Below are 12,799 nucleotides of genomic sequence, written 5' to 3'. Positions count from 1 at the left end.
TGTACAGAACTTGTCTATGCTCTTGGAAAACAACTGCCAGTCAGTCTTTACTTAAAGAGCCCCTTACTATGTCGTGACAGCTGTGAGATGTTACTCACACAAGGTGAAGTGACTCGCCACAGCAGGGAACCCGTGGTAGAACAGCAGTTCTGACAGGCTACAGAAAGCGCAGAGCAACAGTCCGTGCATGGGGTGCAGGAACCACATGGTGAGGCTGACACCAGAGGGGGCACGGGGACATCAGCTCCCCAGAAGGGTACCATATGACAGCTCACATAGTACTGTCCAAAGACTGGGGTAAAAAAAAAGCTTAAGGAGAAATAATTTATCTGCAGCCTGAACCTAGAAGACAAAACTGTGTTCCTTTCAGCTCTGCTGACCTTTAGGCCAGCCTTGAGATTCTGCAGTGACTAGGGCTGGCTACCCCGAGGGTTTCCAGATCTTGGGGTATTTGCAGTGCCTGTCTAACGCCTTCCTTCTTTTGGCACGCAGGCAGAATTACTGCCCTGCAAACCTGTAACAGGTAAGGCTGGGGCACAGGAGTCAAACAACGTGGCAGACACATGCGTGATTCACGCAGTGCCACACGTGGGTTCCCGAGGCAAGTTAAATTCTCACCGGAAACAATTAGGGCTTTGCAAAGACCCCGGGATCCTTCCTTCGAGCAGCACTAAGGACCCCACAGCACGCGCTCACCAGAGCTCTGCCTTAGCCTACGGAACGGGTCTCGCAGTCACCCCCTGGGTTGTTCGCACAGCCTGGCCGCCGAAAGCGGCGACTCCGTGCAGGCAATCCCAAGGGAGCAGAGGCCCGGTAGCTGACATTTCATAGAAGGAAACCAAACCAGACAGACGCAAAAACCCCAAGTCCCTGACATTACCAAGGTGTGTGTTTCCTTTCCAGCTCAGCAGCTGGCATGGCGTATCTCAGCAGATGTGACCTTCTTAAATCTCTCATGGCAAACCTGAGTCACTATGATACACTTCTAAGCCACCGGAGAATGTGAAGAGAAAATGCAGGAGATAAAGGATCTGGGGTAACCACAGTAGCAGAAACTTGTGACATGTTTGTAGGGGAAAACCAAAAAAAGACAAAGGAGGAAGTGAACATAAAAAGCATAAACCTATAGACTTGTGGTGTTTTTTTTTTTTTTTTTTTTAAATTATAATAACTACTGAAACGTGAGATACACATGTTAACTGCCACATCTGCAGTCTGAAAGCATTCAAGAACTGCAAAATCTGAAAGAAGCGTTCAAGAACTACAAAACCCAGCCTCATTTATATAATTTTTTTCTAATGTGGCTCTCAAATACCATCTGTCCTTGTCCTAATGCTTCTCCAAAACTGAATGCCGCAACACAATAAGCAAAACAAACCTTCATTTTAAACAAATAGCCTTGTTAAAACTCCAGGCAGCCATATGTGATAGCCTCACATGTAAGAGAGAATAAGTATTGTAGATAGAAATCCCGAAGACAAGAGGGGTTTGTTTTTTGTTTGGTTTCCCTTCTGGTTTTTTGTAGCAATCTGGCCTAACCTCTGTCTGTAGCTAATAACAAACAACTTAAGGGGCTGGCCCCGGGGCCCATAACTCATGGCTAGTGTAGTTAAAAAGAAGTTAAATTATTCATGAAAAAACCTGCGTTGTTCTCACCCAGAAATATAAAATTATAGGAATTATTAGTCCGTTTCACAGATGGTTCTTAAAACAATCAAGAGGCCAAATTTTAGTGACAACATTCATGCAGACAGTTTTGCATGTGCTTAAGTGTCTTCCTGAATCAGGGCTCTATGGCAACCCAGATGCATTTAATTTACAAATCATATAGGTTTACCAAGTACTCTAACTGCCAATACAGTTCACGCTAAAACCAGAGTTAGCATTGGTTTGCAGAATAAAAGAACTGATACCTCAGCCTACTGCATTACACTGGAAAAAATTTCCAGTACAGCCCTGTCTTTATCAGCTTAGATGAAGCTGCGCAACTTAGACTGTGTCTCTCTCAAGTGCCTGAAAATGGGAAAATCTGAATGGCTGAAAAACAGGAACTTACTTTGTGACACAGGCCCAAACCTTTGAGAAGGGAAAGTTTCATTTCTGGCATGTAGGAAGACAAGCGTGGGCAGATGGCAGCACCAATTTGTTCAAGATTCTCTGCCTATTTTTAACTACTTTCTGCCATTGTAGGGAGGATTGGAACAAAAAATCCAGGCTAATTTTTCACAGAATAGTGGCAAGACTGAACATGGCAATTAAAAAAAATTGTTATTCCTTTATTTAGAGTGAAATACCTACATTAGTTTATTTAAATCAGCAGTCTACCAACAACCAAATCCTCAAAAAAATCAAATCATAAATGCCTCCAATCCTATCAAATGTTACTACGGTTTAACTCTTCTGATAGGATTATATGTCTTGGCACGGTGACTGGATACAGTCCTACAGCAGTACAGCCAGCACAGATCGGCTGGCGGGTACGCATTAGCACAAAAGCCAGCAATTCCAGCCTGTGAGGGCTTGCTCTTACAGGCCTTCAGCCACACAGCACGCTGAATTGTCTGTCTTCAGTTTTCCAAATGTTGGTGAGCAAATGCAACTTGTCCTCAGCTACACCCTACTCTGCTGTGCACTGCCAGGGCCAGTACCAGTTCCTTCTTCAGCCAGAGGGAACCCGTGCCCTGGTTTGCAGGAAATCTCATGGTCGGGAGGCTGTAGGAAGGCACAAGAACACAGTGCACCCAGGCATCTTCCTGTGCAGCTGAGCCAGAGGGCAGAAAACGAGTAAGATTCGTGGAAACAGCTGATGAGCCGACACCACAGAGGAGCTCTACTGCCACAGCAGCACTTCTGTCAAGCCAACAGCTCATCTGTTCCCGTGGGCTGTGTTTTCACCATATAACCTACAACCTCAGACAGCTCATCAGTTATCTGCACCTCGCTCAGTTACATGGAAACATGGTACTTGCTTTATTGCCTCTGAAGTGCAGCCTACAAACTTGATAAGCATCGTTTCCAAGAATTCGTTGGGTGTTCCCTAGAATGCATTTCTCAGATTCACCCATTGCACTTTGCCATCCAATTCACTGTAAGATGACAGCATTTAGGCCACAGCACACTTTCAAAGACCTCTACATTCACAACAGGGGCTCTGTGCTTTTGAAGGGGCTGAGCCTTATCATCTTGAACATCCCAGCAACTCCCAGGTCAGGACTGCTGCCAGGCCAGATTCACAGAGAAAACCACTCCACACAGCTTTCTCAAGTCACACAGAACGCCAGGGGCAAGGCAGCATGCAAACTCAAAACCTGCTAAGCCATAGGACTGACCATTGGTGATCCTGCTTTCTGTGAGAATTATACACACTGGAACAACTTCTTGCTCATTTGTACTCTCGAATCACACACTTCATACATGCACATCGAGCTGCTACCACAATTTATTTCAAAAAGTCACTATCACACTTCGTATATAATACAAATGTTTATATACATTGTATATGCACTTCAAAATAGGAAATCACTGCTAAGTACACCATATGTATAACATATAATAAAACATATGCTTAAAAACATGTTTCTAGACACCAGTTGTATTCTTGAATACATTTCCTGTTGCATATTTTGGCATATGCTTTGGTACCATGTATATAAAATACCTATCTCTAACGAATTATCTACTGAGGAGTTATATTTGAAGTGAAACACACTTCTGAATTATATAACTTTCAAGTTTACTTCTTCTTGACTTTTTACACTGAGATATTTAAATTACATCAAAAGCTATCAACAACAACACTTCAGGTTTCTCTCAGACACTTCAGATTTTGAACTTGCTACCTAAAATTTGAATTATTTCCAAACCTACAGACTGATTAATTTGTGGTAAAACGTTACAGAAGTAAAATTCATTTCGTACAGCGTACAGGCAAACAACCAGGTACTTTAACTGCACAGAGACCAAACCAAGAACACTTCTTCAGTTCTGAATGCGGGTTCCATTGACAGCATGCACAAGGCGATCATCCAGATGAACGGTCAGAGCATTGTTTAGGCATCTATCCACTGTTACGTGATCTTTGCACGTCTTTGCCAAAATGCAACCCTTGCAGGCCCAGAGAGGCGGCACTCTGTTAAAGAGTTCAGCTCTTGCCTCTTATCAACAGAGAACATCTCAGGAGATACTCTTTTCCAAACCATCACAAAATTATCATTCATCAGCAGAAAAACTCTAAATGTCCATGTACATGCTCCTAAACCTAAGACATAAACAGACTTTCCCCAAATCCAGAGCACTGTCTGGAACCAAACTTGCTTGTGAGTTTCTCCCTACATCCACAGCAAGCAATCAAGCCACACAAAAGTGGTTTAAGCTAAACAGTTTTACTGTGGAGATGTCCAAGCTTGACCGAAGCAGCCTTGCTGATGACAGACACACCAGGGTATTCAGCACAACAGGATGTCCACCAAGAGGAAGCACACAGCGTGTCGGCTGCACAGGGCTTACAGATAAAACGTTAGTTATACATGGCAACTACTACAGTTTACAGTGCAGACAAGTGGTACTCTACCTTTCCCCCTATTTTGAACTACAGTTTCCACTAGTAATGTTTTAATCAGAAATTACCATTCCCTTTGCCTTCTGGCAATCCACATAATTCTACTTTCCACACACATGAAGATCTCCATGGAGACTTCCGAACACTTGGAGATCTGGAGCTACCTGGTGATCACGAGTAATTCTACTTGTTGGCTTGACAATGGGGATACTGCTCAATACGTTAACATGACATTTTCTCAATGGGTATATTTGAAGAAATGCAGAAAAGAAAGAAGTGGCATTGAACAGCCATCTCTCAACAGTCACTTAACAGCTAGCGCCAGAATTCTGGTGCTATTCTGGTGCGTGGCCAGCACAAGAGTTACCAGCAATGACAACTGTCCCGGGAGGCACAGCTGACACGTGCCCCCCAGCTTGACCAAGAAGAAATAACTTGAAATAATGGAAGCACAAAGGAAGCCGGCTAGGTTCATCAGGGGAGATTCTCCACCTAAAGCGAGGAGAGTTCATTTGGGAACTGACTGAAACAGCAGAGATACCTGCACTGAGAAAAGAGAGACATGCTCTGCTTAGCGTCTCAGAATTGAAAGACAAGATGTAAACTCAGTCATAAAGCAGGTCTTTTAATTTCCCTGTTTTTCTGTCTGCTCAATGATCAGCTCTTACAGCTTCATAAATACTTTCTTTAGTCCAAAGACAATTGCCCATCACTACTCAGAGAATTGGCTAGAAATGCACACTGGACCGTATCGACGCAGCTCTGGCAACAGGGATGCTGTGCACAGGAGTGCCTAGGAGAAGGAATCACAATTCCACCAAAACAGCTACTCCCATGGGTCCTAATGCCAAAGGGGCCACTCAACGAGACCCAAAGGAACCGAAGTGCAATTAAACAGTTACACACATCCACACATATAGCCACTGAATGTTCTGTCACGTTACTTGTTGCAATCGATCGGCTCAGAAATGCAGGAAACAGTAATGTAATGTGGAGTCAGTTTTTGATGAGACTAGAATTGGAGTCAATGTGTTCTTCCTGGACAGGCACTCGAACGCTCCTTCCTGCCGAAAGACAGATAATAATAAAAAAAAATACTGTACAGAGTAGAAGGGGCAGGAAAAGGGAAGCCAGGGACTCTTCTAGTTTCGTGGATGACTAGGTACCTATGAGTGACATTCGGGTCAGTGCTTGTCTTTCCAGCCAGTGCTAGGAAACACCAAGTGCAGGAAACGGTGAAAATACACTTTACCATTGCTCTACGAATGGAATGGGAGGCAGCTGTGGGCTGACTCAAGAGCCAGGCTGCCACTTAATTCTGAATACAGAGTTCAGCTCTCCTCAGTCAAACTTTTCCTGTGCTTGCAGGAGACACTTCAAGACAGTTTACTTCCATGTAGGCAAAAAAGTTCACAATATACGCTTTAAAAGATCGTTGATTCTGGATCCTCTCTGTAATTAATGGAATTCCCTGGGCAAAATCATTACACCATTTTTGCAGGGACTAAGGAAGGAAAAAGCTAGGAGGAGTTAAAATCAGAGAAAGAGAGAGAGAATCTTTCTGCATGGCAACAAGCAGGGGAATCTGCGCTCTGTAAGAACGCAAGCTATGACCCCCAGTGCATCAGGACTAAATAGAGGATGAACCACTGGCATTAACTGCAGACGACACTGTGCTACTTAGCTAGGTAGACTTCATTATGATTGAAACAACTATCAAAGTTCAAATAGGGGGCCCTGATTATTCTCTTTCCTATACATTTTTCCCCATAAAAAGAAACTCACCCTGATGGTTGATTCTGCAAGGCCTCCTCTTGGTCTCTTTTTTGGCTGCTTGGATAATCAACAGGAGGATGGACATTCCACTCACCATGAGCAATATCAGACAAATAAGGATAAGTGATAAAGACCCTGGAAGAGAAACAGAAGAAGAATACACTAAAAAAGATTCATGGTTCTAGCTGGAGTTTCCGTGGCTTTCCAGCTTCACAAGAAGGAACCTAGAACTCCGGGAGTACCCCTGAACCACAAAGCCTGAAACTCCCAGCTGCCAAGCAGACCAGCAAGAAGTCTGGAATCCTGTGTGTGTCTTACTGAAAGACTGTGTAAAATACAGATATGGCTTCTGAGAAAGAGTGTGATTCATTTCCAATGAAATCAGTTTCAGGTGAAAATTCCTCACCAGCTCTAGTAAACAAATTGACTAGACTTGGTCATTCCCTCTCCTTACCCCAGTTAGTCTCTGTGGGGCTGTTCGTATCCGGGCAAATGAAAGGAATCACACTGTGTCTGGACGGTGACAACGTTGCAGTCGACACATTATTCTTATGGCCAGTGGTGGAAAGATTCAAAGCAGGTGTTGAACTCTGAAAGGCAGCTGGCTGTGTGACATGGTTGCTGCAAACAGCATCATCTGTTTTTGTCCCTTGTCGAAGAGTGTTCTTCCCAAGAATGCTGCAGCTAGAGATGCAAAAGAAATTAGTGTAGTTTTTCAAACAGTTGCAGTAATGACTTTATAAGTGATCTCCATGGAACAAGTGAGCGAACATTACAATCCTTGTTTTATCAATACAAACTCAGGCTTCACCTTTCCTAGATTCTACAGGTATGTGAAGAACAACTAAGCTAATCGAAGTTATTACTGGAAAAAACCTGACATTCTGTTTTTCCTAGCATCTGTTCCTGTAACAACTTTGAAGCACAGCTGCATTTGCCAAGGGAACCTTTTGCTACAGACACAAACATCTGGACCTTTAAAAAGAAGGCCAAGAATACTGTTGTTGCCATAGGTGAAGAGAGAAAAGGCGGAAGGCAGACAGATGCTTCAAATCGGTACACAGACTGCTCAAGGCTCCTGAGAGCCATGACAAACATGGTTTCATTGCACCTGCTGCAGGTTTACTCTACACACTATGATTTGGGCATCAACTGCTAACAGAAGTAAACCCAAAATGTTGTTCTCGATGTGTTTGGATCAGCGATACGTACTTGGTCCAAGGTCGACAGCTTTCATTTCCCCCTATGGAATAAGACCCTTCAGGACATGGTGAGCATACTGGAAAAAAAAGAGAAGCAAAATTTGAGTTCAGTTAGCAACAGAACCGTATGACAGCTACACAGTAATTACGCTAATAGCTTATACTAGTAGTCTAGCTTATAGAACAGACCCAATGAGACCCGAGACCCACATAGACTCTAAAAACCATAGTCATTGGGTCAGAAGTAACACAACATGCTCAGTGGTTCATTTTAGTCTGCAACTGGCAAGGTTTCCTGTTTTCTCTACTGGCTCATTACAGATGTTAACAAGGAGAGCATTAAGATTTCTGACAGCTCAAGAATCTCAGAGCAACAGTTTGCACAACTACCCTGCTATAACACTTGTGTGGAGATATCAGTGAGACAAATGACAGCAGCTTTTACAAATATTTTTTGAAATAACCACCATCTCGTCTGAAGAGGAGGCAAGAGTTTGGAGAGTCTAACCCATCACTAACTTACCGCTTCCCAGTGTATATCTGGCATCTGGCATGTAACCTGCAACACACATGCAAATTCTGTCAGAGGTCTTCTCACACTTCTTCACTTCCACGCTCCCCTTCCCTAGCAACAACAGAATAAAGGGAAGTGAGAGAAAAAGAATAAGTTAAGAAAGAAAAAAAATTAATTACTCAGTGCCTGCCTGTTGCGTGCAGAAACAACTGCAGAGAACAGAGTTTATTAACAATTCTGAAGACACCAGTTTTCAGGCAGTGCAAGCCCGCTTCCCTTTGACGGCTCTACCATCAGTACCAACCAGGATGTATCGGCGATTGAAATAACAACCCAGTCTTTGGGCTCAGTCGTCTCAAGCAACAGGCTTTACGACATCAGCCTTTGAGGAGCACGCAAAGATAAGAAAGCATATGAAGACTGATTGCCTCCCAAATCTGTAACAAGAAATGACCACCATACAACTGACTTACTAGTGTTGCAGATTGTACAACTCTTGCAGAAGTTGTGGTTGTGCTCACTACTGAAGTATTCGTCTTGACAGGGGGCACAGACCGTGTCTGTTGTTACTGTGCAGCGGCTTCTCATTCTTTCACCTGAAACAAAGACCACGTAGAAGGAGGAACTGATTGTTATCAGAAGAAAACCCTCTTCATTTTCATGCATTAGAATGAAAGAGCACCCAGAAAGTGACAGTTCCACTTACAACTCTGGCTGAAAACATTCATCAGATTTCGACAAGCTAGAATCCCTAAAAGTTTTGACCCATAGCATCACTGTAAATTAAGCAGCTAAAATGGGCTAGCAGGGGCCTGACGACTTGCTGAGAGTTGAGATAATGCCCCAAATGATTCTCCCAGTGGATTCCAAATATCACTTCTCCAGACCACCTTTTCATATCGTTTAGAGATCATAGTTTGCAGCCAATGTCAGTTAGAAAAAAAACCAGGTTTTTAGCACAGCAATAGGCCTGATCTCCAGTGTAACACATGGCTTTACGATAGATCTGCCTTCCCTTAAGAGATAAATCGTGCAATTCAACCTAAAGTAATCCCAAACAGGTACAAAAGATGGCAATGGCCTGCTCAGGTTTGCAGAAAATTCATTAGTGAAGCAGCCAAGAATAAACGTTCGTAGTATCTTTCTGCTGGCACTCTGAAAGCCCATTAGGCATGAAAGAATGCGGTTCTATTTTGATATGCATCTGTATTGGCACCAACAACATCAAAGATGTTACTAGCTCCATTTCACAGACAGCGAGACACAGCGCAAGATCTAAGGCAGGCATTTGTTACTACTGCGAGCAGTACGTGTGTATCAGGCACTGCGTTTAGAAACCACCTCTGAATGCTTGCACCCACAAATTCCAACCTGTACGATACACAGTACTTACACAGAAGTTCAGACTGATGCGCTAGGATGACAAGGTTTGTGAGCAAAGCGACTTGCCCAAACTGGAACAGCACGTTAACAGTGGATTTGGGAAAAGGAGTCAGACATGTTCCTTCTGCCTCCCTAGCTTCTCTCCATACAGCACAGGCTGCAGGAACTACAGACAGCTTTAATGACTAAGGTTTTTACAGTTGAGCTTAAATGCATTCTTATTCTCATAGACTGTTTCTTTCACTTTGGTTCTCCATTTTCCCATTCTGTAGGTGAACAATAAGCACCAAGTCTCTTGCTCACTCTAATTTTCTCTGCATTTTATTAAGTGCCATCAGTGGCAAAATACACATTTTTATTGACCACAATGCATGCAATACACTTCTACATTTTTATCATCTACACAATCAGGAAGAGACTATGAAAAAATGTTTCCCCAACAGCAGCAGATTTGCTGTCAATGCAAAAAAAACTGATGCAAGTTCTTTCAGCGTAAGGAGGAACAAAAAACTTTAGAGATAAAGGATTATCTCTATCTGCATACAAGTATGCCTTTCTTCAAATCGACTTCGGAAACACTCAGATTTAAATAGTTTTGAGAATAATGCAATAAACTGCCTCAAGTCTTAGATTAAATGTTGAATTGATTCCAATTAGCATCTTTGAAGATAACACGACTGCATCAGTACATACCACATCCATTTTGTGTAGTAGACTTAATTACGAGAAGAGGAAGTAACTATTCTGAAAGATGCATATAAAACCATAGGCAAGATTTTAAGTTGCAGCTGCATTTACAGACTTGATCTATGTTCTCTCTAGGCATGTAGATGTATCCTTCTTTTAGTACAGTCAATATTGACTGTACTAAAAATAATCCCTTCTGTTAAGGGGATTGCCCTCGAACAGCAATATTACCTGTTAATTGTTGTTACTCTTCATCACTAAGTCATTTCCATAATGAAATCCCAACTATTAAAGTATTTGAGGTTTGATATTTCGCATTTGTGCTTCTCAACACTGCGCTGCCTTCAGAGATATCCAGATTGTGGGGAAAAAACACACATATGCATGCAAAACCCAGAATTCAGACTCATTCAGTTTCTACAGTAAGAAAGGAGGAAACAAATACATTTTCTGTCGTTATGCTTTGCTAATCTCTGTCTATGAATCAAGCGTATCTTTTTCCTTAGAAAAACACCAAGTCTTAAGTAATATAAACCTTGCTACAAAAGAAAGCTCAAAAACCATCTTTAGCAGCAGAGCTAATTACCTAAAGTTTTCCCCTATTATGCAAGATTTCTGAGCTTCTTTATGTGACAGGTAAAGGACAGTAAGATAAATGCTACCATCTTCTCCCAGCTAATACTCCCACAATGAAAATACACCAGACTGACACATTAAGGTGAGCCACACAAAAGAAGTTAAAGAACATGCAGCTCTTTCAAAGAGAAGGATTCCTAAATTTAGTATGTTATAGAAACAATCTTTGTCAGTCTAGACTGATAGAAAGTCTCCTCATCAAATGCTTTTTCTCCATGTTACGCTTCCTACATTTGAATGATATTTCCATCAAGCTGTTTTCTACCACCTGTGGGTTATTAACTGATAGCTATTACATCGAGCAAGTGTAACCAACATCCAGTGAAAATTACTTACCAGGGGCACAGTCCTTGCAGCATTTTTCACCGAAAGGATATTGATGTTCTTTGCATTTCAGTCCCAAGCAATGGCTAATAGCGACTGCCAGCAGCAAGAACAAAACAGTAGAAAAATGCAAATAAAAACCTACAGCTACCATAATGCAGCCCTACTGTCCCAGCAAAAATCTGACAGCGGCAAACTTTTGGAGAAGCGATTCTAAATCGCTGCTGACCAGAACAAATTCATATGTCAGCTGCTGGGAAATTCCCAGCATGTGCTCCACGCCCCCATCCTTCTTCCCACACCCCACAAACCTGTTTTTTGCAGTTCACAAGTAAAATATTCATTGGCAGAAAGACAGCATACTGAATAGCGTTATGAAAAGATTTCTGTTCATAGCCTTAAAACAGAGTGCCTCCAGCCAGGTACATACCTCTACATAGTATTAAAGCACAGACCTTGAATGTCAGAAGAACTAGAAGAGATGATCCTTGTTACTGTAAAGAGTATTAAAGCAATACAGAGGTAACGCCTGAAAACCTTTACGGATGAGTCTCATAGGTAAAATGAAACATAGCCCACATAGGCTTGCTTCTTAAAAGGCGAAGTACAGACAGATTCGCTCCCCTTGGTCTCATGGTAACGGTAGACCTGTGACTTTTATTGCTGCATACAAAACAACGTCGTTAATACATTTCTCAGGGAGCGTGCGGAATCACAAATCATCAGTCATCTTGATATTGCCCTCAGGAGCTAGCAAAAGCTACAGATGAGAAGCATTTGCAGTCGCCATTTCGACTCATAATATCAGTCTCCCGGCATTGCCATTGAAGAAAAGTAAGCTCCTGACTCCAAAATAGAGACTTCGTGTTACCCCTGCCATTTGCTCCCACGAAAATAAAAGCTTCCAGCAGAGGTGCACTCTGTGAAAGCGAAGGATGCAATATTCACATAGCAGCTACTTTTGATGCCTATTTTGTTCCACAGAAGCATGTTAACTCTGGAATCCAAACCCCCAGAAGGCTTCTCCATCCAGCTGTGCAAGCCAGCAACAACAGGACAGCAATGGAGGAGGCTGAATAGCACACTGGCACTGCAGTCCTGCCCTCACCTAACACAAGCATGCAGAGTAGTGAAAAAAGTGACCACGCTAGGAATTAATGGGTTTAACACAGGTTTAACAGGCTCACTATTAGAATTTTACTAATTTGATCTTATTGATCTAGGATCTAAATTCTAGGCCTTCCAGTTCTAAGAGACTTGAGCAACTTACGCAAAGGCCCAAGTAAACAAGACATCCTACAGTAATCAAAGATGTTTTATTTATGTTAGTTAAAAAACATAGCCAGACTTCCCAGACAAAGCAGATTTACAGTCAATTTACATCTAAATGCAAAGGAGATTCAACTGGAACAGAAGTACATTTGGAATCCAATTATTAGCCTGCAGTATTTGGGAGGACTGAACAGCAATATCATGGCATGTTTTATCCAGAACTGCTGCTTTCAATTTCTTTCTTAAATTTCTCTAAGACTGTTTAAGAGTGCAAGGGGAGGCAAAACTGAGGCAAAACAGTAACTATTTTTCTACTTCTCCTATTTTCCAAGCGTTTTGGAAAACAACCACTACGGAAAAGAAGTTATACCTTACAGCCGTTCTTTCCAAAAGGGAGCAAAGCTGACAGAGCAAGTAAACCATACCAGCTGAACTTCAGCTACCGTC

At 42.4% G+C, this 12,799-nt stretch overlaps 1 protein-coding gene across 4 annotated transcripts in view; it reads right to left on the bottom strand.

Moving 5' to 3' along the window:
- The window catches only part of LOC309598496 (tumor necrosis factor receptor superfamily member 4-like), a 29,591-nt gene that overhangs the window by 13,433 nt on the left and 3,359 nt on the right, over positions 1-12,799 (bottom strand). For 2 of the 4 annotated variants that reach the window (XR_014230072.1, XR_014230073.1), the window contains exons 1-6: positions 11,093-11,235; positions 8,524-8,646; positions 8,060-8,161; positions 7,547-7,613; positions 6,789-7,018; positions 6,344-6,469 (exon numbers count right to left, since the gene is read on the bottom strand). Coding sequence is in view for 1 of the 4 variants with exons in the window: in XM_082329151.1 (XP_082185277.1) it covers positions 5,555-5,622; positions 6,344-6,469; positions 6,789-7,018; positions 7,547-7,613; positions 8,060-8,161; positions 8,524-8,646; positions 11,093-11,234 (858 nt within the window). In the remaining 3 variants the exon portion in view is untranslated. Of the gene's footprint in view, positions 1-3,701; positions 5,623-6,343; positions 6,470-6,788; positions 7,019-7,546; positions 7,614-8,059; positions 8,162-8,523; positions 8,647-11,092; positions 11,236-12,799 lie in introns of those variants that run through there. The other 2 variants (XM_082329151.1, XR_014230071.1) reach the window with 2 other exon arrangements.

Source organism: Platalea leucorodia, assembly GCF_965183815.1.
Source record: "Platalea leucorodia genome assembly, chromosome: 17".
NCBI lineage: Eukaryota > Metazoa > Chordata > Aves > Pelecaniformes > Threskiornithidae > Platalea > Platalea leucorodia.
The sequence above is the reverse complement of the archived record's forward strand: the minus strand, read 5'-3'. Positions and strand labels throughout refer to the sequence as shown.